At 41.4% G+C, this 18,894-nt stretch overlaps 9 protein-coding genes and 1 long non-coding RNA gene across 12 annotated transcripts; 4 read left to right on the plus strand and 6 right to left on the minus strand.

Moving 5' to 3' along the window:
• The first annotated feature begins 3 nt into the window (after nt 1-3).
• LOC145695469 (uncharacterized) lies at nt 4-382 on the plus strand. The gene is made up of 3 exons (XR_014133736.1): nt 4-100; nt 147-198; nt 244-382. It is a non-coding gene; the product is annotated as an uncharacterized LOC145695469 (long non-coding RNA).
• Nucleotides 383-613: 231 nt separating this feature from the next.
• Nucleotides 614-1,736, plus strand: LOC145710795 (trypsin-1-like). The gene is made up of 4 exons (XM_081788505.1): nt 614-1,067; nt 1,108-1,379; nt 1,420-1,583; nt 1,624-1,736. The coding sequence occupies exons 1-4, from the start codon at nt 644-646 to the stop codon at nt 1,721-1,723; spliced, it is 960 nt and encodes a 319-aa protein (XP_081644631.1). The 5' UTR covers nt 614-643; the 3' UTR covers nt 1,724-1,736.
• A 327-nt stretch (nt 1,737-2,063) lies between these two features.
• On the plus strand, nt 2,064-4,065 carry LOC145703019 (uncharacterized). Its single transcript, XM_081780330.1, has 8 exons — nt 2,064-2,432; nt 2,474-2,651; nt 2,697-2,865; nt 2,908-3,359; nt 3,423-3,540; nt 3,601-3,660; nt 3,700-3,889; nt 3,930-4,065. Exons 1-8 carry the CDS (start codon nt 2,190-2,192, stop codon nt 4,041-4,043), a joined length of 1,524 nt encoding a protein of 507 aa, XP_081636456.1. The 5' UTR covers nt 2,064-2,189; the 3' UTR covers nt 4,044-4,065.
• Nucleotides 4,066-4,699: 634 nt separating this feature from the next.
• On the plus strand, nt 4,700-5,496 carry LOC145711061 (ATP synthase F(0) complex subunit C2, mitochondrial-like). The gene is made up of 3 exons (XM_081788788.1): nt 4,700-4,800; nt 5,186-5,356; nt 5,402-5,496. Exons 1-3 carry the CDS (start codon nt 4,745-4,747, stop codon nt 5,484-5,486), a joined length of 312 nt encoding a protein of 103 aa, XP_081644914.1. The 5' UTR covers nt 4,700-4,744; the 3' UTR covers nt 5,487-5,496.
• Nucleotides 5,497-5,696: 200 nt separating this feature from the next.
• Nucleotides 5,697-9,063, minus strand: LOC145711035 (protein C-ets-2-like). The gene is made up of 8 exons (XM_081788759.1): nt 8,788-9,063; nt 8,029-8,304; nt 6,870-7,096; nt 6,747-6,801; nt 6,549-6,703; nt 6,203-6,500; nt 5,911-6,077; nt 5,697-5,868 (listed from the first exon to the last, which is right to left on the minus strand). The coding sequence occupies exons 2-8, from the start codon at nt 8,288-8,290 to the stop codon at nt 5,794-5,796; spliced, it is 1,239 nt and encodes a 412-aa protein (XP_081644885.1). The 5' UTR covers nt 8,291-8,304; nt 8,788-9,063; the 3' UTR covers nt 5,697-5,793.
• A 965-nt stretch (nt 9,064-10,028) lies between these two features.
• LOC145711057 (uncharacterized) lies at nt 10,029-10,827 on the minus strand. The gene is made up of 2 exons (XM_081788785.1): nt 10,268-10,827; nt 10,029-10,222 (listed from the first exon to the last, which is right to left on the minus strand). The coding sequence occupies exons 1-2, from the start codon at nt 10,539-10,541 to the stop codon at nt 10,080-10,082; spliced, it is 417 nt and encodes a 138-aa protein (XP_081644911.1). The 5' UTR covers nt 10,542-10,827; the 3' UTR covers nt 10,029-10,079.
• Nucleotides 10,828-10,893: 66 nt separating this feature from the next.
• Nucleotides 10,894-12,179, minus strand: LOC145711054 (heme transporter hrg1-A-like). The gene is made up of 4 exons (XM_081788782.1): nt 12,043-12,179; nt 11,867-11,999; nt 11,687-11,825; nt 10,894-11,641 (listed from the first exon to the last, which is right to left on the minus strand). The coding sequence occupies exons 1-4, from the start codon at nt 12,146-12,148 to the stop codon at nt 11,555-11,557; spliced, it is 465 nt and encodes a 154-aa protein (XP_081644908.1). The 5' UTR covers nt 12,149-12,179; the 3' UTR covers nt 10,894-11,554.
• A 719-nt stretch (nt 12,180-12,898) lies between these two features.
• On the minus strand, nt 12,899-16,276 carry LOC145711020 (uncharacterized). 2 transcript variants are annotated; one of them, XM_081788737.1, is made up of 10 exons: nt 16,125-16,276; nt 15,758-16,080; nt 15,472-15,711; nt 14,704-14,919; nt 14,323-14,661; nt 14,147-14,276; nt 13,841-14,098; nt 13,471-13,784; nt 13,076-13,429; nt 12,899-13,031 (listed from the first exon to the last, which is right to left on the minus strand). In XM_081788737.1, the coding sequence occupies exons 1-9, from the start codon at nt 16,252-16,254 to the stop codon at nt 13,316-13,318; spliced, it is 2,064 nt and encodes a 687-aa protein (XP_081644863.1). In that variant the 5' UTR covers nt 16,255-16,276; the 3' UTR covers nt 12,899-13,031; nt 13,076-13,315. The 2 variants fall into 2 exon arrangements, with proteins under 2 accessions (XP_081644863.1, XP_081644862.1); XM_081788736.1 differs by having other exon boundaries at nt 13,471-13,796.
• Nucleotides 16,277-16,301: 25 nt separating this feature from the next.
• On the minus strand, nt 16,302-17,700 carry LOC145711055 (uncharacterized). Its single transcript, XM_081788783.1, has 3 exons — nt 16,939-17,700; nt 16,706-16,897; nt 16,302-16,666 (listed from the first exon to the last, which is right to left on the minus strand). Exons 1-3 carry the CDS (start codon nt 17,133-17,135, stop codon nt 16,594-16,596), a joined length of 462 nt encoding a protein of 153 aa, XP_081644909.1. The 5' UTR covers nt 17,136-17,700; the 3' UTR covers nt 16,302-16,593.
• A 27-nt stretch (nt 17,701-17,727) lies between these two features.
• On the minus strand, nt 17,728-18,842 carry LOC145711038 (V-type proton ATPase subunit D-like). Of its 2 annotated transcripts, XM_081788763.1 has the most exons (6): nt 18,689-18,842; nt 18,454-18,639; nt 18,293-18,411; nt 18,152-18,251; nt 17,997-18,110; nt 17,728-17,951 (listed from the first exon to the last, which is right to left on the minus strand). In XM_081788763.1, the coding sequence occupies exons 1-6, from the start codon at nt 18,833-18,835 to the stop codon at nt 17,874-17,876; spliced, it is 744 nt and encodes a 247-aa protein (XP_081644889.1). In that variant the 5' UTR covers nt 18,836-18,842; the 3' UTR covers nt 17,728-17,873. The 2 variants fall into 2 exon arrangements, with proteins under 2 accessions (XP_081644889.1, XP_081644888.1); XM_081788762.1 differs by having other exon boundaries at nt 17,728-18,110.
• Between the last annotated feature and the right edge of the window lie 52 nt (nt 18,843-18,894).

Consider the following 18,894-nt stretch of genomic DNA (forward strand, 5'->3'; position numbering starts at 1 on the left):
GATTTCTAATCCCCTTCGGTGCTCTCGGCTTCCCTATATAAACTTGAGTCGGGGGGACAGGTGGCTGAGATTCAAAAAATGAAAGTTTTCGTTTTATTTGGTAAGATTCTCTTTTAGCATAAAATTTTAAGCCTATTCTTGCTAAGGTTTAGTGACTGCGTTTTCACGAAACTTTGACGACTACTTGAAGCGAAGCGGGTATGTCAAGACATACGGGTAGAATTTTGTTCTGGTCACTTTTAGGACTGTTTCGAAGAGATCACATTTTGATGACCTTCTCTCCTCGAGTATCTACAAGAAGTCCCTAGAAGATCAATTGTCTTCAGTCTTTGATTCTCTGGACTCATTTTAAAGACCATTTTCTTTAAGATCTTATTGAATAAACAAGTCAAAAAGATAAAAGCATTACTTCGGATATATTCCTACTTAATATTACCTTTGTTTTGAAAAGTTTAAACTTGACTTTAATTGGGTAATAGGTGAAACCGTTCCATTCAAGGAATAGTTGCCAATCTTATGACGTGTTTTCGACCAGCTGCGATGATATGTTATACAACTCAAGTTCCGATAGGATTCCTTCTGCTCCAGCAAACTTTTATAGTTGCCATTTCACTTCATTCTTTATTTTTCAAATATTGTGAAAATGAAGCTTGGTACTTTTTTTCTGGGCGCGGCGTCAGCATTTGACTTTCTTGAAGGTACAACGCACAAGTGTGGAGGCCTAAATAGCGGCGACGGAGGGAGAATCGGAAATGTCGACAACGAATTAATGACAATCGAAAAGAGAATGCACATGGCATTGACCACAGAGAAAATTGTCGGAGGACGCCAGGTTGAAGATATGAAGAATTGGAACTGGATCGGCCAACTTGGGGGCTATTGTGGAGGGTCCTTGGTCGCTGATGATATGTTTTTGACCGCTGCACATTGCTGTGCCAGCACCAGAATCGGACAAACAATTTATTTTGGTGTTCTCAATCCTTGGAAGGATCAATCAAAGTCTCAAAAAAGAAAAGTCAAAGAGATGTTGAACCATCCGGATTTTGTGCGATCCACTCTCACCCACGGTAAAACGAATTTTTCGAGCTTATTTATAACATAAATAAGACATTTGCATGATCCAACTCGATTCTCCGATTGAACGAACTCGAACTGTCCGACCAATTTGCTTGAGCGAGTCTGCACCCGTAAAGAACATACCGTCATACGTTGCCGGCTGGGGCTTGACAGAAGAAGGAGGACAGCAATCGCGGGACCTGATGGAAGTTTCTGTCCCCATTGTCACGAATAAACAATGTCAGAGTGCATACAGTCATCGACCAGTTGATGACTCCATGGTTTGCGCCGGCAAAGTTGAGGGAGGAGAAGACGGTTGCCAGGTTGTGAGCAAGTCGAAGCTAATGATTACTCTTCTTCTAGGGCGATTCTGGAGGACCAATTGTCACTGTCGATGGAGAAGGAAATGTATCCCTCGCCGGAGTTGTCAGCTGGGGAGTTGGATGTGCTCGCCCGGGCAAATTTGGTGTCTACTCTCGAGTTGATACCCAGCTTGATTTCATCCACTGGTCCATTCAAACACTCAGGTTGAATTCTCTTAGGTCTGGTAGCTTCATCAATTTTCAGAGGCGACTATGATGGAAGTCTCAACTCATTCGACTTGAGCAAAAATTCACTCTCCGGCTCACAGATGCCAAACCCTGGAGGGGAACCAGGTAAAATTTGAAACTTAGTAAAAGTTTGATATGGATGTGCTATCAGTCAACCTTGTATTCATATCGAATCGATATTACTAACTATAATTCGTAAATTACGATTATCGTTATTCTGAAATCCGAACGTCTTTCGGTAAGTTTGCATTAAAAATTTTTCTAAACGACATTTTACTAACTCAAGTTGAGAGAACTTTTGAAACTTATGCTCAAATTTAATTATGTCCGTCGTCAAATTTTCCTTTTGATTTCAATCTCAAGATGTCTCACGTTGTTTTATGGCAAAGGGAAAATAACAAAAGCTCGTCCCCGAATGATTGGACCCGAGATGATTTTTATAGAGCTAAAGGGAAAGTGAGCAAACATAGCAGTGTCTGCAAGAGGGAAAATATTCAAAAAGAGGGAAAAGATCAGCAGTTTCCCTTGAATATAAGATCAAACCTAAATAGGTTTTTGAAAAAAAAACATTTTTTTATAAAAATGGAGGTCGATATTCCGACACCGAGCAATAACTACACAATCAAGAAAATTGAGACAGAAGTGGGTACTGAAAATCTCACACAGCAACGAGTGAAGTTTTTCCTAAAAGCAAATCAAAGAGAAATCCAAATTGACGATTTGAAACATATCATCGTTGAAGGATCGGTTAAAGTCAGCAATGCCACATCAGTTGAAATTAATCTCAACCGGGCCGATTCGCGGCGGAATGTCATAAAAATTAAGGTACCGTATTAATATGTAAAAGAAAACCTAATCCTTGTTAGTTCCGAGAAGCACCAATTGAAGCGTGTGTTGAATTATCTGTCACTGGTTTTGTGAAACAAAGAAATACATCAACAGGAAGAGAGGAAGTTCGTATGGAATCAAATTGCGACATTATGAAAAATGTCAAGAGCTTGTTTGGCAGTATCGACTCAACAAGGGACTCCGTCGACTTCAAACGTATACCTTACTAGTTTTTTGTTTGGAAATTAAATTCGTATTTAGCCAAAGATTTGTTTCTGAAACGATGGCCAACCCATCGGAAATTAAACGATCTGTACATGGGAAGGAAGATAAAGTCCCATCAAGTGGAGATAACAATGAAGGTGATGAGAAGTATTTCAACGGGGCAAGGGATGCGAAACCAGGAAGGTCAAAACCCAGTTGTCGTTGTGTAAGGCGTAATATTTAACAGGAAAACTGATTCATATTTTAGAGCTGATAAAGAGTACAAATTCAGTCATGTCTTGGACTTCATCAAAAATAAGAACGACGGAACTGAAAAGCGAGACAAGTTCATTTGGGGAACCCCAAAGATTCGCGGACAAACTTTCTTGACGAACATCACCGTCGGTGAGCTAGTTACACGCACAGAAGGGCTTCCTATCGTGATGATGCCAGTAGAGCAACGGCAACAAGCGCTCTCTCCAATGACGGGAAATCCAACTGCAAGAATGGAGGGTCACAGTCAAAGCTCCCAACAACAAGGCCAACATCAAGCTCCAATCCAACAGCAAGGTCAAGTCCAGCAACAAAACCAACAACTCCCTCCGCCTCAGAGCAGTGTCACTTCAACGAACCCCGTTGATAACCTTCTGAACCCTGCAAACAACCTCCCATTCAACCCAACCGGTTATGGTCTTCTGTCTGATCATCTTATCCCGAGACAGGAAAAGTTTGAATAATAAGCGCCTTTTCCTCTCTCGAGCAAAAATATTCAACTCAATAAAAAGCGCCAAGAAACGATAGAGTACTTCAGTAATCAACCACTTTTTAACCCTGATGAAGCAGGGCGTCAGCAGCTAAGTCAGGCGGGAAATCGTCTTCGACACATCGCAATTTTCCATCGGTAAGCTGCGCTTATCCGTCTAGTTGACAAGTAGCATGATTATTTTTTATTTTTACGTAGAAATTTCCGAGCCGCTCTCGTCCAGTGCGTCAATAATGCTCGGCCAGAAGATCGTCCCAGGTTTGGATAAACTCATTACATCGAAATAAGATCAATAAGATATAATGATCCTGAACGAATGACTCCTGCAACTCCCCAAGCAAGGGATCTTGGCCACACTGTCCGCCTCCTCGCCGACGACATCAGAACATTCGGCCTCGAACTCATCCGGCTCGGCGCTGAGTTCCACAGAGATCCGAACTTCATGGGCGACGACGAAGGTAGAGAAAAATTCCGGCGGCTCATCCAGGTAAATCGTTCTTCTTTACGTCTTATTATCAAGAATCAAGAACAACATGGACGCCGCTCGATACCTTCATCCTCTTTTAACGAATTTGACGAACATAACCATTCCTCTGCCTCATGATCCACCGCGATATTTGAGTGTTTATCAACCAAGATAGTGCCAATAAAATAATATATTTCATGAGTTGTTATTGATGTTATTGATGGTATAAAATAATGATGCTTGCTCCTGAATTCATGGAATAATGGAAAGACTTTGGATGAGTTTATTGCGATAATCGAAGGAGAATATTTTAATGGTTTTATGGTATGATTCGAAAAGACGTTTTCAAGAATTTATTCTAGACTGCTGAAGCTTTTCGGCCGAAAGACCATCATCAGTGCTTTTCTTCTGCAAGATTACCACAGAAAAAGCTCTGATGATGGTCTTTTCTAGAATTGATGGGACTTTGATTATGGGTGATTTTCATTTATTCCATTCTAGACAAGAATTTATAGTGATCAATTTATTGGGAGAAGGTCAATTTTTATTAAATATGGTGATTTCTTGAGAAATTACGAATTTAATTATAATTTTTGCCCAGGTGGATGATTCGCCATTCATTTCCCTAATATAAACGCTATTACGAGCAACCGTAATTTCGCTAGAACGGAAAACCGTCGAGCGCGTTTACTCTTCACTTGCCACGCACTTCAAGCCAGTCAGCGCGCTGCTCTCCGCCCACGCTCACTATTTTTCGAGCAAAAGTCGTTCGATTTGGAGAGAATTCTAAAACGAGAAGTTTTCCCTGCGTAAAAATTTACTTTATGATCCCATAGTTATTGTCCTCTAAAAATATGAAAAATTTTAGATTGAGAGATGATTTCCCGAGTCGCCCTTGCCGCCCCACGACGAATGGCCCTCCAGGCTGTCCGGTAAGTTTTTTTCATTCATTATTTCAATTATCTGCTTTTTGTGAAAAACTTTGATTACTCATTATTTTAAAGAAATCCATGATTTTCAACCCTTTTGCGCTTATTTAACTCTTCATGGAATTAATGATAACTCTTAACTTCATATTGGTATAAGAATATTGTTGGAAAAATCATTTGATTTTGAATAATTTCGGGAAAAAGCATCATCTGGATTCTCAAAGTCTTCTTCTTTTTTCTGGAAATTGATCTTTCCGATCACGCTCCCCCTCCTTAGTTTTATTTTTAGCACTCGCAATTTTTTTTACTTCGAGAAGATTAATTTTTCCATTTTGATAACTATCTTTCTGTGCCCTTAAAACTCAAAGATTCTCATCGTTCGTTACAGACCTCTTTCCGTCTCCGCCCAGGCCCGAGATATTGACACCGCCGCCAAGTTCATCGGTGCTGGTGCCGCCACCGTCGGTGTTGCTGGATCTGGAGCTGGTATCGGAACTGTGTTCGGCTCCCTCATCATCGGTTACGCCCGAAACCCATCCCTCAAGGCTCAGCTCTTCTCGTAAGTCCCTATCCTCAACAACAACTCCTAACTGAACTATTCTAGCTACGCCATTCTTGGATTCGCCCTCTCCGAAGCCATGGGTCTCTTCTGTTTGATGGTTGCTTTCCTCATCCTCTTCGCTTTGTAAGCGCCTCCCGTTCTTCGAAAGAAACAACGAAGAATCTTTATTTATTGGCTTGCTCTTTAGGGCCACCAACGTCGTTTTTTCCACTTCGACCTTTAGGAAATTCAAATTTCTGCAACAACAACATCTTACATGAGCGATTTCAATAAATAACTTATTTATTCAAAGCAGCCTTGTCCTTTTTGCATCAAGAAAGACAGTAAGACTCATTCTATTCTCATTCACAGTATGTATTTCTGACAGAACAATATTATTACAAAAGTACGTCCGGCAACAGGGTTTTTAATTTACAAAAGTTTTATAAGTTTAATTAGGTTTCTTTTTCTTGATTAGTATCGTCGCCCACCGGGTAGTTCTTATGAACCTGATCAGGGCTGATTCCAAGCTAGAATCGGATTATTAACGGGAGAAGAATCTAACGGCTTACCTGTTTCTCAAGATCTGCCGTGAACCGGTAAACGAATCTTCTTCCAGTGACCTTTTCCAAAATTCCCTTGTCGTAGTAATAGCGCAGTCCCCGACTCAGCTTATCGTAGCTCATCTGCGGACGATTTTTTCTAATTCCCCATCGCCGTGCCACCTCGTCAGGATCCGCTAAAACACAACACGGTCACTTCAAGTGCAGCAGAAATGAGATTCGAATCGTATTTGTTCGAAAAAAGGATTATTCTCGTCTACTGCCCCTCGTCTTGTTGCAATCTTGCTTATCCCCGCCTTACCCATGACAAACTCCCAGCCTTTTTTCGTCCAGCTAATGCAGCTTTGATCCGGATCAAGCAGGAGTAACTCCAAAAGGAACAGCCAAAGCTGGGTGGGACCGCTCGCAGCGCTCGAGAGACGACTTCGAAGCATCTCAGTCCGACGATCAGGCGGAAGGTCGGCAAGCGCGGTAACGGGTGAACCTGCGGAGAGGGATCGCCCGCGCTCTAGAAGAGGCTTCTTCGGTGGCGACGAGCTGAGCAAATCTTCTGAGTGAAAACGGGATCGAGGAATCTCCTCTTCCGGTTCAGTTTTGATCTAAAACAATCAAAGTTCAGTGGTACTGGATGGAAGAAGCCTCCTTACCGGTTGCTCTTCGCTCAGATAGGTAAAATTGGTCTTGAGGAAGTTCATATGTTCCCAAGGAATATCACCGACAAGAGGCGGCCAGAGGTAGAGAAACTCGTCTCTGGTGAGGCCGAGCAGCTGACTGCCATCGATATTGTTTATATTGAACGAGTCTGAAACGCATTAGGGATCTTGGGTGCATAACGCATTTTATACCTAATCGAAATTCATCCTTGATCCAGTTTGCCCATTGGATTACATCTTCACGTGTCTAAATCACATGCTCGTCAAGATCAACATACAGATTATTATCGACCAAGAATTAGGTCCAAAACTTACCCATAATGAAATTGGCTTTTTGTTCTTGAATTTTGCGAAAATGTGGCCAACTGACTGTGTGAACTTGGTAGAACTGCGAGGAGTTATGCAAGGTGTGAACACCGAGGGAGTCGGTGTGAAGACGGGAGTAGCAGGGGTCAGTTCGCAGCTGGGCATGCTTGGATACGGGCTGGGATAGTAGCATGAGTCCAACGAGCGGTCAAATGAAGGATTGCAAAGATCTGCGGCTAAAAATAGTGTAACCAAGGTGCTCTAAAAAGCTTTTGTCCGATTGTTGTTTAGCGCAAATAATGAGATCATGGATTCTTATAGGATTCTGCAGCTAATCCTTTTTGCGAGAAAAAATCGAAGGTTACAAAAATGGAAAGAGTGACCCTCGGAAATTTACACTTGGGTGGCGATGCGCACTTTTCGTGTGCCACTGCGTAGGACAAGCGCTTATACGATTACACCCGGTCGGTTAGGTCCGTAAGTAGCGATCACAGACCTTCCAATTTTGTAACTACAAACAGCGATATTATAAGACCACAGTGCAGTGGTTGGGGATGAGAAATATACACGTCCCTTTACAATGAAAGTTTAATAATTATAAAATGGAAGGATACGGAATTTAGTCTGAACCCCACAAGTTTATTGGGAGATTGATATGACGCGCATTTCCTCACGTGATAAAGACAGAGCACTTAGGCTCAATTATCCGCTTTTGTAAAGTCCGAATCAAATAGAATTTATTTGGCGTTATAGCCTATCGTAAATGGGACACGGAATTAACTGGCCTATTCAGGCAACATCAATGGCCAGTCAATCAGGCAGCTTGCGATAGATTGAAAAGGCAAGTCGCATGACAGGAATCAGAATTATCGGTGACTGGTACGTGATCTTTGGATTGGGAGCGAATAATTCAATAGCAGTGCTGAATGATTGAGGAACTTGCCTCTTTTTTAGAATTGGAAACGCTTCTGTTAATATTTAAAACTAACATCAGCCTCTTAGAAAATTCACGCCTTTTAGCTCCCCGGAGACTTTCCAGTAGAGGGTGAGGGAAAACGTGTGCTGAGCATGTTGTTTTTGGGACTGGAACCGAGTTGAGCAGGTTCATTTGTAAAATTAATTATTCACACCCTTGGAGAACAGACACCGGTTCTAGATGGGAACTTACGATTGTGCGTGTTTGCATGTTGAGGGTAACGAGCATTGAGGTTGAAAGTTGCTTCCTGAGGGAGGCTTGGGACTCGTTGATCGGTGGACTCTCCTGGTAGTGTGAGCGGAGGTGGCCGAAATCGTTGTAAGCGGCTTGGAGCTTTCGGAGGTTTAGACGAAATCGTGCTGCTGGGATATGGATCGCTGTCAGGCGGTAGTGTCTCTGGAAAGTGCATAAAACTGCCCAAGCTGTCCGAAAATGATGGTACTAGTCGCTCCATTCAAACATTTGTTTCTAAATACGATTTCCTCATTAACAAAAACGTAAAACAATCTCTTTTTACGGAAAAAAATTTCATAATGAAGAACGCAAAAATAATCGGAATTGTTAAAAAAAAACGCAAAACGGTCAGAGTCGTAAATTTATCACCACAAAGCGGAAATCCATTCGGAAATTGACTCAGCTCGGACTCACGACAACTCAAATATTTGCGAATTCATTATTTTATTGTTTCTTTTATAGCGCTGTGTTCAAAAGGAAACATTAATCTGTTTATAATAATTTTATTATTAATTCAAGCGCTTGAAATTTATACAAATTTATTTGTTCTCTCCCCCCCAAAAAAAAAAGGTTCTAAGAGCAAAAATTTGAATTTGAAATCATCCTTTTTGTTCGCATAGACAGTTCTATATAAATCAGCTCATCCGCCAAATCAAATTACCGCTTCCGGTCAAAGCGCTAGCAACTCAACCCTTTGATACATATTTTGATGCTCACCTGTTTACTCCTTCTTTTGTTCTTTCTACACTTCACGTGACGAGTCAGCGGGCTCTCTCAAAGTGGAGCTGTACTTTTGAAAAAATGTGTGTAAGCCAAAAATAATAAAAGGAAAATTTAGCGTGGGGTTTATCGCGCCCTAATGTGAGACGTTTTTTATTTCATTGCGCGTTGAGGATCTTCTGGGCCGCGCAACTCTGTCTCGGGTATCTTCGCACTGACACAGGGCGTCCCTTTATTATTTCTCGCTCTTTTACTCAGTGTTCAGTCGCGCTGTTAGTGCTACCGCGCAGCGCTGAGGGGCAACGCGCGCAACACCGTCGAGATACCAGCGGCGCCCGTCGACCCTTACCAGCTGGCGCTAAAGAGACCAGCGATTCAACTCTAGCAATACTCAACCAGTATCTTAGGTTATTCTCCTAAGGAGGCTTCGTTCCGTCACTTTCTCGCTTCAAAAGATGCTAATTACATTGAGTCTATTTTTGATTTAAATCATATCTATATTAGGGATTATAAACATATAAAGAAGAATCGTTACCGTCTATATAATTATTATATCTCACAATTTGAAGGTTAACTGAGAAGAAGAAGCTATCAAAAGACCCTTTATTTTAGTCAATATTGAGTCAGATTTAACAGATCTTGCGATTGTCTTAAATCCGAGGATCAAGATAAACCCCTTTTACAAAGTACCTCTCCCCATGAAATTGAGCAAAAACAGTTGAGGATTAAGCTACTCGAGCATATTACTTGCAAATCAGAATCTCACGATGTTGTGAGCAAATTGATATGGTAGTTTTTGTGGTTCCTTGTGGATTTAAAACAATGACGACATGGAAAAAGGCATGGGAATATTTCCAGGAAACATTTGATAATTATAGACACGGTATTTTAACATAGATGCGGGTAGAAGAATCTCATTCAGCTTCAACTAACAGAAGAACCTAGTTTATCTATACTTCCAAGCTGCATTAATTATGTTATTCATTTCCGAAACCGAAAGCGTGACATCAGAGAAGAATGTTTCTCACTAGAGACTTGAAAAGCGCCGCTGATTGTTTCACCGTCAGCGATAAGTCTGACGAGAATGACAAGTTGACTTCCGAATTCTTCTCCCGCACATCGGAAATGTAGCGATAACGCGTAAACACATTTTCAATAAATCAAGCTTCATCAAGAAGGAGTCGTCTGCGGTACTCTTCCTTGATATCAGAAGCTTTCAGTTTTTTGAATAATTTATTTTCAAAATTGACAGAATTGAAGAATTAAATAAATAAACAAAAGAAAAAATACTATTTTTCATCGTTGTTTGCTTCAAGACTAAGTTTATTTTTTAATTTTTCTTCGTACATTTTCTTGTATTTTCTGTCAATATCCAATAAATTTGGATTCACGAATGATTCCTCCCTCGAAGCTTTTTGAGATTCTTCAACGTCTGAAAGCCAAAGTTGACAGAAAACCACCTCAAAGAAAGTCTTACCAGAAGATTTTTCACTCTTGAAATCAGGCAAAAACGTGAATTTACTCAAGTTTTCCTTCATCTCGTCAAGTTTTGCTTTGAGTTCCTCTTTCTTAACCAAAAGCCAGTACTTTTTAAATCTATAGTTTTCCGTTCGAACGTATTCAGCCATTTCCAAATCGTCGCACATCTGCGTCGCCAAAAGCCTAAATTCAAGGCAATCTTCGTTGAAGTAGTTTTTCTTTGAAAGCGCTGCGTTAGTGCTGAATCCCCAAGTGTTGAAGATGCTAGGCATATCTGGATGCGGGAAAAGAAGGTACGGGCTGGAGTGGACTCATTAAATGATAAATTAGAAAAGAAAGGAGAAAATTGAGTCTTTGATCAATTTCGGAGCCCATTTTATCGGTCTTGTTATATCTGCGGAGACAGGTATGGAACTGATGCATAAACCAGTCGCACTCACGTCTGTTGATCGTCGTATTCTCGTTCCCGTATGTTTCAGATATATCGAACGTAGCTGTCCTTAATTAATGAATCTTAACTTAAAAATTAATTTCAGGAAGAAGGCTCACTTTCTTACGCCTTTACGTGGCTACTCAAAAGATCTTTTCAAACATTCAATAATCAAAAACAAGTAGCCATTCCTGTAATTTGTCCGAGAATATCAGGCGTAAAGAATTTCCCCGCATTTTGTAAGCCAGAGTAAAGACTTTCTCGATTCCAGCCCATCGCTGTTTTCCACCAGGACTCGTCGAACTTCGTTCCACCGGTGGAGATAAATTGCTCTCGTTCTTTTTTGAGTTCGTCGAACTCATCTTTCCTAATAAGGAACTGTCTGTCTTCGGGAATGTAGTCTCTTGCTTGCTTGACGGTATACTCCGGGTCCGTTTTGGAAAGACGAATATGCGCTCGGCGCCGATTTTCCAGAGCTGCAAATTGCTCTCCTGCGCTGAGTTTTGTGAAATCTGCCGAGTCTAATTCTTGAAGCTGCTCTGTATGAATCCGTTTCTGAGCTTCTGTGAGCTCTTCACTAGCTGGATGGTTCATTTTCTAGGAGAAAATGAGTCAATTCAACTTTTTTAAGGAAGTTTTTTATTTAGAGAAGCTTGAAACTGACAGAAAATGGACATAAGAAAAGGAAATTATTGGTCAATGAAAAGTTCAGTGTAAGGTTCAGGAAGGGATAATTTGGTTCATATATTCATAATAAAAATAACACGCGGTTAGAAATTGAAATCAATAGGAAATATCGAGTAATACTCGATTCGAGTATGTAATAATTTGTCTTCGGCAGAAAGGAAAATAGGTTCAATAGTCCAGAAGAGCTCTCAGCTCACGGAACTCACTTCGATAGAGTTTTGAATGGAAAATCAGCTGCAGGGCGCTCATTATCGGCTGAAAATATTTTCAGTACTTTTAAGAGTACTTTCAAGTGCATACCCAAATAGTTCCGAGGGCGGCTGCATTCCAGGAGCAAAAGTGCCAGTCAGAAACACCTTCCAGGTGCGCCATCACGACAAATGCTATCAAGCAGCCGATAGAGCCTAGGAGAAGTAAATATCCAACGCCGACGAAGAGCCTAAAAGTTGTTTAGGTGGAAGACATATTGGATCCGCATACTTGAGTCCACGGAGCCAAGGTCGCCACAAATCTTGAATGTACATAATGTGGCCAACAAGGTCCCATAACTGCCCGACACCGCCGATTCCGAAGCAAATCGGAAGCCCGACGCATGGATATGGATAATTATAGACTGAAGTAAAAGCTAGCATAAAGTCTCAGATGCAATTTCTTACTGCTAATGGAGAGCGCTACAACAAAACTGAGCAACAGAGCGATGGCCGACCAACCAAGGCGAATTCCAGTCAACGAGCGCGGAAGCTCTTCTAAACTCCGCGCCATTGAATCCGATCTCCGATCCCCGTTCTCGACTCTGAAAAGAGGAACATTTGAAGTAAAGCTCAGTTATTATCATTTTTGCAGATGGAGACAACACGAGCGATTGTATCAGCTTGTGACTGATGAACAGTCCCAAGATGAAATATGGAGTTTTGGAAGATTGTTTTAGTACTGAAGCTTCCGTGAATGAAATCGACACCAAGATCTAGTATGGATTTTGCGTTTTGATCAGTTACTCCTCCTCCGATCATCAGTTTGATATTCAGCTTTTTACATTGCGTAGATAACTGACAAATGTTTTCTGTTATTGGGCTGATTTGAGTCTTATTTTCACTGTTATAGAAAAGTTTCCGACTGAGCCCATTACGAAAGCTAAACCTTTATCTTTACCAATAGAAGCTCTCCCAGACGTTAGCAAGTATGAGCAGCCAGAGATGGAAATTGCCCTGAGCTCATCCTCAATTGGTCCCATACTTACGTCAAATGCACGATGGAAAGTGAACGGCTTTTGAGAGGAATTCACAAGACTTGTTGCGTCGCGTTGACAAACTTTCAACAAGCCGGAATCTCTCCTGAGACAGCCGATTACAAAACCATCAGACCCAGCAGTTTCCAAAGACTTGATCTCCTCCTTCATAATGTCAATTTCACCCTAGGAGCACAAGTAAAAGAAGACACCCTTTACAGCTACGTTTCCATATCAAGAAAAAATACCTCTGTGTATTCGAAACCGCCAGTCCTACATCTTATCAAGCAATAAACTGTCAGATCAGGGATATTCTGTTTTATCATCTTCAAGAGACCTATCGAAGGTGTTAGACCCCCAAGTTCTAACGCCGAGCAAAGTTCTATTCGATCAGCTCCAGCTGCAAATGCTGCTTGCGCACTAGCTCTATTTTATAGTCTTTCTTTAAAATCAGTTTTTTCTACCTTTCAAAGGTTTCAACGCAGATTTCTACACCACACATTTTCATTCTTGAACTTGTTTTCTACGTGGTGTAGATTATGTTTATTTATTCTTATTTTAAAAAGAAAGAAATGAGATTCGGTGATATGATTGTTGTGACTCACAACTTGTGAGTAGGAATTGTGAAAGTTGAAAAATAAGAGGAGGTAGTGCATTTTTAGTGTTGTGAAGGGCAGCGCTTTTTCATTTAAAATTCGGAATGATTAGAGTAAGTGCTCGATACGCTCAGATTTTTCAGCGAGAATTTTGCCGAGAATATTTTTGTAGTACTCGCGGAGCTTATCCGATGTTCGTTTCTGCTCGGCCATGACTTCTCGCTAGAGTTTTTGGTAATAAAGAGTAAGAGATTAAAAGTTACCTTGAGTCGATCGTTATGTTTCTCCTTTATCTTTTTGATTGCTTCGTTGCATTCTCCTTTGACTTTTGTGAGTGTTTCCGTGTATTTGAGCTTGACTGAATTGAACTGTGACTGTAACTTTGTGAATTCTTCGTGAGAGACGCCGCGCGGCGTCGAGGTTTGCGTTGTACTCAGCGATCGAGTCGATGGAGTCGGGCTGCTGCTTCGCGATGAATGCATCGAAACATGCCGAAGTTTGCTTTCCAAGCGGCGCTTTTCTTTGTTCCACTGCTCTTTTTCCCGAGAATAACGCTTCTTCAGCTCTTCATCAGTAACTGAAAGAACAGCTTGTTAGAACTATTTTAATTGACATATTCCTGCTCGTGCTTACCTTGAGACTGATCAACACCTTGAACACGCTTTAGCAATGCGGAATTCTCGAGCTCTACATTTTTCAGCGCCCTCTCTGTCTTTTCTAATTTCGCCCGAAGCTCTGAATTGGAAGTTGACAGATTTTCGCTTTGAAAAGTTGTTTGCTGTCTCGAGAGTTCAACGTAATCGTTCTTTATTTCGTCGAGCTTTTTGTGCAAATCTTTGATTTCCGCCAAGCGCTCGGACAGTTGCTCTTTCAATCCATTCACTTCCAAGTCTGAAATCGCAAAAGGTTGGAAACGATGAGTTTTCATTGAATCTTTACCTTTTGCTTTGTTGAATTCTTTAGTCAAGTTGTCGACTTGAAGAGACAGGGATTGTTGGTAATGAGTCTTTAAACTCTCTTCGAGTTTTGTAACGGCTTCTTCTTTCTCGCTTTCAAACGATATTTTCAGCTTCAAATAATTTTTATATCACAAATGAGATACCTTCGAAATGTACCTTTTGAGTATCAGCGTCAATTTTGGCCAACTCTTCCCTAGCTTTCAAGAGTTGATCCTCGAGAAGTCGTTTCTCCTTTACCGCTAGTTCAAGATCGCTTTTGGAATCTTGAAGTTGTAGTTTTGTGTCTGCCAGTTTGTTCTCTAACAAGTCGAAACGTTTCTGCAAGTCGCTGTTTTGATTTTTCGTCAAATTCAATTCCATTGTTTTGCGCATGTCAAGAGGTGTGCAGGCTCCATCAAAGGTGAATTCGGACTCTTCAAAGTCGATCTTCTTTGCGACTGTATCAATAGGGACAGTAGCAGGCATGGTTTGTTGATGGTGCTGCGCTTGTCGAAGCTAAAAAATCTTGAAGAAAACGACGGTACAGTTAAATCCTACGAGAGTGTTGAGTCTGTTGATAGTTTCCCCATTTTCGACCATATCTCGTTTCCGGTTCTTTTCCACCTCTTCTGCGTGAGCTTCTGCACCTTTTCTAGCTCCCTCTTCTTTTGACAAGCTATCTTTAAGTTGCTTGATCTCATCAGCCATCTCGTCAACAAGTTCTTGCTGTTGGCGACGCATTTCGTCCACAATTCGTTCATGATTGTATTTTGCCTAAAAAATGTAATTATTTAGTTACTCTTTTCTGACCTCACCCTAGGATCGACAAGTCCCACCCGACACCCGATCGAAAACCGACGTTTTTGTCGGGTTTTTGTTGGATTCTGCCGACCCTACAAAAACCTGACGCTGAAATTTTGGCGACCCTACAAAATCGGGTATTTATAGGGTCATTTATCGGATTTTTGTAGGGTATTTTCGTCGGGTTTCTCTTCGGATCTACTCATCAGTTTGATTAAAGACAGTACCCGAAATTCTGTTAGCCAAAAATTATGTCTATTTTCCCCCATTTGGATTTATTTTACTTGATTCAACTTCAGTGTTGTGAAAACTCGACAAGAACCCGACAAAGACCCGACAAAAACCCGACAAAAACCCGAAAAATACCCTACAAAAACCCGAAAAATACCCTACGAAAATCCGATAAAAACCCGACAAAAACCCGACGAAAACCCGACAAAAACCCGATCGGAAAAATCAGACTTCGAGAAAATCCGACGAAAACCCGATCCGGATTTCGGGGCATTTGTCGATCCTAGACCTCACCTTTGAAAGCGCGTCATCAGAATGAGCTATTCTGAGCTCGTTCTCTAGCGATTGCAACTGCGCTTCTTGTGTAACTATTCGCTTCTGCATCTCCTCATTTTGCTGCCGTAGCTGATTGAGCTCGATTTCTCGCGCGTCGCACTTCTTTGAAAATTCGTAGCTCGCGCGCTCAGAGGAGTCCAACTGCGATCGCAACGCAAGTAAATGCTCGTCTTTCTCACGAAGTTGCATCGTCGCCATCTGAGCATGGAAATAATAGATTTCGTTATGAAAGGAGAAAGCTTACGTCTTGATCGTGGATTTTTAACTTGTTGATCTCCTCAAGCTCTTGTTTTGTGAATGTAAGTTGATGATCTAAATCTTGAATTCTTCTCTGCGCTGCGGAGTACAGTTGTCTCAACTCGGCCAGCTCTCCGTTGCCTGCCGGCTGCCTCTCGTTTTGAAAGCTTTGGTCGCGTTGCGGACTCGGCACTGGTCTTGGAATACGCGAGTGATACGCAACTGGTGACGCTTCTGCGCTCTCGCCAAAACTACTCGTCAGATTATGCGTTTCGTTTCTAGCGCCGTTGCCGCCTCGCATTCCTCGGTGATACTGAGACGGCTCGAAGTCTCAAAGAACAACTACTTTATCTATCTACGCAGCATTAATCTACCTTCATCATCTGAGCTCAGATCTGGAAGCTGATTAGCCACGGCTTCGTCTATTCTTTGCTGATCGAATTCGTCGTCGAACTCGCTCTCGTCCTCCTGCACATGCACATCATTCCCTCCAAAAAGGGACATTCTACCAAGATGCAATTGAATAACTAGCGCATATATTTTTTGTTCGTTTCAATAAGTTATCAATATATATTCTCAATAGAATAATTTGAACTAGTGCAGCATTTCAATCTGATGAGGCAGTTAATTTTTGATGAAATTCAGGCAAAACGGTGCTAAGGAGGGTAAAACGGGCCATAAATTATTATGGCAATACCCAAGTCAATCTATGTACAAGTTTCTGTGGCTCAAACAGGAGCAGAAATGGGCATAAAACGGTTCTAGGGGAGCGTGAGTGAAAAAAATGAGGCGAACGGGTCCTATGGCAGGACTTATGCCTAGAAAAGCAAGTCCACGGGGTAATCAGAGCTGGGGGTTGGGGAACTCGAAGTCATCGGCAAGAAATTCCCAGACATCGTTTGGGAAGATGGAAGGGCTAAAAATAATAAAATATCATAAGATTTTTACATCTTACGGTTCGATCCAAGAACTCTGACGGGACTCATCTTTGTCGTTGTTGTTTGCAGATTGCAGGATTTCCGCAGCAGAGCATTCCGCTTTGTCGAGGTCGGAGACGAGAGGATTCTTATTTTCTTCGGATGGGGAAGGAATTTCGATGATCGCGGGGGCGTTCTCGTCCATTGTCTTTTTCATCGGCTTTCTTTTCCTGAAATTTGCATTTTGTAAACGTTTTTCTGAGAATTTTACGTTTTCATTTCGTTTTGACTCCCTTGATTCAACTTCATATTCTTCGCTGTTCTTCGCGTGAGCCGGAGCGGAGGAGCCGCCGGGTTCGGCAGGGCTGTCTTAGCTGTCTTTCGTGCTGGTCGGTTCTTGTCTTTCGGCGCCAATGTGGCCTTGGTCTTATTCTTTGCGGATCGTGTTTTCATTCTAAAACTAATCATTGTAACTGTCTGTTCTTGAATTTTTAAAATTGATCAAGTTCATTTTCGATTTCATCTAACAGACGGTCGAAAATTTTACAAGCTGGTTCATCAAATTGTGTTTTATCAGACTCAAGAATTCCTTCTTTTCCTTCACTGCCTCGTATCTTTCTCTTTATAAATTGTGTTACCCCAGCGAGATATTTCAAGTGCTCTGTAGAATTGGCTGCTATTATATTCTTATCTGACTCGGTAAATGTAGTCGAGAACTCGCCGAAGAGCAGCTTTTTGTTTTCTGACAGCTCTCTATGTTTTTCTTCTCGAAAGACTTCGAGTTTCTTGGATATTTCCGAAGCATTAGCGATGTTCATTCTTTTCAGATCTTTTTCAGTCACGAAGGGTATTGTTTCGGCAGTGATCTCGTGATTTGTAAGGACGTCGAGAAGATCTTCTTCTTCAATCCCGATGAGCATTATTCGCAGTTCGCTGAACTCGTCTTGATTATCCTCAGGAAGTGGCGGAAGAAGTGATGCTTCTTTTGCCAAATCTGCTGGATCGAAAGGAAGACTAGACGTTTTTTTCATGTGCTAAAAATTAATTTCATTGCGGATGGTGAAGAATAGGTAGAATACTGAACAATCTAGAACAGAAATGGGCCAGAATAATCAAAACAGTAGTTAAAATTGCACAAAACCATGAGACATGTTGAGTATAATGATAAAATTGATAAAGTGAAAGTAGGATTCAATTTGAAAAAAACTAGAACAGAAGGTCGGGGTCGTGTTCTTCTTCGAGCAGATTGTCAGCTTCCTTGAAGTTACCGAGCTCTTTCATGATCTGAAAAAGATATATAACAAATTGCTCCTTTGAAATTAGACTTACTCGAAGTTCTTCTTCTTGGGCTTCTTTGAGTTCCTTTTTCTTTCCCTGGACCTTTTTGAGTCGGTAGAACTCTTCTCTCTCACACTCATCGAGTTCAGAGATGATGTAGGCAATCTAAGATGTGATTACCGTGTTTGATCGGAGTTAGGACTTACAGTTCGTTCGTATTTTGGAATGATGACATGCTCAATTGCGTTGACGCGGCGGTTTGTCGCTTTGATCACTTCGTCGAGAGTAACGAAAGATGTTTGAAGACTACAAATATTAAAATTCATGTTTTATTTCTGTTTTCTTGCCTGGCAATGTCGACAAGCAACTGAACAACGTCAGCGTAGGCCTTTTTAACATGATTGAATTTCTCTCCGCCTCGGCCAAGACCTGTGAGCTCGTAATTGTCCGTTCCATCACTGATACACTAAAAAGATTCTCAACAATTGAAAAACACTTTGTTTATCACCTCGAAAGCAGGCAAAGAAACGCCGGCGACATTTTCTTTTCTTGCTTTGAGTCTTCTCGACGCGCGTGTTCCCACATTTTGCAAAATGTCGGAATTGAAGTCACCCGCCGCGAATTTGGCCTCGACAAATGCAAAGTTGGCTATTTTCATCACCTCGCCCATCTTTTCTTTTTTTGTGATAATTTCCTAAAAATAGCAGCGTTGAATTGATCAATCGATTGATTGATGATTCAACCTTCATGATTTGCCGAAATTTGAGGGAAAGAGCATCCGCCTTTTTCTTTAGCAAGCTGTGGCCATTTTGAGCGCCCTTTAGCCTCGCTTTCATGATGGTAAGGTTCATCCGCGACGGAAAGATATTGACCTTATCTTTTCCCGACATTTTTGTATCTCTAAATGGTTCTATTGAGACTTATGCTTGAATAAAAGACGCGAGGGAAG

The sequence above is a fragment of the Oikopleura dioica genome, chromosome 1 (genome assembly GCF_907165135.1).
Source record: "Oikopleura dioica chromosome 1, OKI2018_I68_1.0, whole genome shotgun sequence".
NCBI lineage: Eukaryota > Metazoa > Chordata > Appendicularia > Copelata > Oikopleuridae > Oikopleura > Oikopleura dioica.

What these genes read in the sequence shown, in the direction of transcription:
- LOC145710795 (XM_081788505.1), top strand. Translation starts at nt 644, where the DNA reads ATGAAGCTTGGTACTTTTTTTCTGGGCGCGGCGTCAGCATTTGACTTT. An exon ending in GCGATCCACTCTCACCCACG is followed by an intron (nt 1,068 to 1,107) that starts GTAAAACGAATT and finishes AACATAAATAAG; the next exon opens with ACATTTGCATGATCCAACTC. An exon ending in GAGGAGAAGACGGTTGCCAG is followed by an intron (nt 1,380 to 1,419) that starts GTTGTGAGCAAG and finishes CTCTTCTTCTAG; the next exon opens with GGCGATTCTGGAGGACCAAT.
- LOC145703019 (XM_081780330.1), top strand. Translation starts at nt 2,190, where the DNA reads ATGGAGGTCGATATTCCGACACCGAGCAATAACTACACAATCAAGAAA. An exon ending in GGAATGTCATAAAAATTAAG is followed by an intron (nt 2,433 to 2,473) that starts GTACCGTATTAA and finishes AATCCTTGTTAG; the next exon opens with TTCCGAGAAGCACCAATTGA. An exon ending in CAAAACCCAGTTGTCGTTGT is followed by an intron (nt 2,866 to 2,907) that starts GTAAGGCGTAAT and finishes TTCATATTTTAG; the next exon opens with AGCTGATAAAGAGTACAAAT.
- LOC145711061 (XM_081788788.1), top strand. Translation starts at nt 4,745, where the DNA reads ATGATTTCCCGAGTCGCCCTTGCCGCCCCACGACGAATGGCCCTCCAG. An exon ending in ATGGCCCTCCAGGCTGTCCG is followed by an intron (nt 4,801 to 5,185) that starts GTAAGTTTTTTT and finishes CGTTCGTTACAG; the next exon opens with ACCTCTTTCCGTCTCCGCCC. An exon ending in CTCAAGGCTCAGCTCTTCTC is followed by an intron (nt 5,357 to 5,401) that starts GTAAGTCCCTAT and finishes GAACTATTCTAG; the next exon opens with CTACGCCATTCTTGGATTCG.
- LOC145711035 (XM_081788759.1), bottom strand. Translation starts at nt 8,290, where the DNA reads ATGGAGCGACTAGTACCATCATTTTCGGACAGCTTGGGCAGTTTTATG. An exon ending in CAAGGATGAATTTCGATTAG is followed by an intron (nt 6,704 to 6,746) that starts GTATAAAATGCG and finishes AATGCGTTTCAG; the next exon opens with ACTCGTTCAATATAAACAAT. An exon ending in ATCTGAGCGAAGAGCAACCG is followed by an intron (nt 6,501 to 6,548) that starts GTAAGGAGGCTT and finishes TGATTGTTTTAG; the next exon opens with ATCAAAACTGAACCGGAAGA.
- LOC145711057 (XM_081788785.1), bottom strand. Translation starts at nt 10,541, where the DNA reads ATGCCTAGCATCTTCAACACTTGGGGATTCAGCACTAACGCAGCGCTT. An exon ending in CAAGAGTGAAAAATCTTCTG is followed by an intron (nt 10,223 to 10,267) that starts GTAAGACTTTCT and finishes TTTGGCTTTCAG; the next exon opens with ACGTTGAAGAATCTCAAAAA.
- LOC145711054 (XM_081788782.1), bottom strand. Translation starts at nt 12,148, where the DNA reads ATGGCGCGGAGTTTAGAAGAGCTTCCGCGCTCGTTGACTGGAATTCGC. An exon ending in CCTTGGCTCCGTGGACTCAA is followed by an intron (nt 11,826 to 11,866) that starts GTATGCGGATCC and finishes AACAACTTTTAG; the next exon opens with GCTCTTCGTCGGCGTTGGAT. An exon ending in CCGCCCTCGGAACTATTTGG is followed by an intron (nt 11,642 to 11,686) that starts GTATGCACTTGA and finishes AAATATTTTCAG; the next exon opens with CCGATAATGAGCGCCCTGCA.
- LOC145711020 (XM_081788736.1), bottom strand. Translation starts at nt 16,254, where the DNA reads ATGTCCCTTTTTGGAGGGAATGATGTGCATGTGCAGGAGGACGAGAGC. An exon ending in TCAACAGACTCAACACTCTC is followed by an intron (nt 14,662 to 14,703) that starts GTAGGATTTAAC and finishes AAGATTTTTTAG; the next exon opens with CTTCGACAAGCGCAGCACCA. An exon ending in AGGTGTTGATCAGTCTCAAG is followed by an intron (nt 13,797 to 13,840) that starts GTAAGCACGAGC and finishes AGTTCTAACAAG; the next exon opens with CTGTTCTTTCAGTTACTGAT.
- LOC145711055 (XM_081788783.1), bottom strand. Translation starts at nt 17,135, where the DNA reads ATGATTAGTTTTAGAATGAAAACACGATCCGCAAAGAATAAGACCAAG. An exon ending in AGTCAAAACGAAATGAAAAC is followed by an intron (nt 16,898 to 16,938) that starts GTAAAATTCTCA and finishes TGCAAATTTCAG; the next exon opens with GAAAAGAAAGCCGATGAAAA. An exon ending in CAGAGTTCTTGGATCGAACC is followed by an intron (nt 16,667 to 16,705) that starts GTAAGATGTAAA and finishes TATTATTTTTAG; the next exon opens with CCCTTCCATCTTCCCAAACG.
- LOC145711038 (XM_081788762.1), bottom strand. Translation starts at nt 18,835, where the DNA reads ATGTCGGGAAAAGATAAGGTCAATATCTTTCCGTCGCGGATGAACCTT. An exon ending in TTGCTTGTCGACATTGCCAG is followed by an intron (nt 18,252 to 18,292) that starts GCAAGAAAACAG and finishes TAATATTTGTAG; the next exon opens with TCTTCAAACATCTTTCGTTA. An exon ending in TTCCAAAATACGAACGAACT is followed by an intron (nt 18,111 to 18,151) that starts GTAAGTCCTAAC and finishes ATCACATCTTAG; the next exon opens with ATTGCCTACATCATCTCTGA.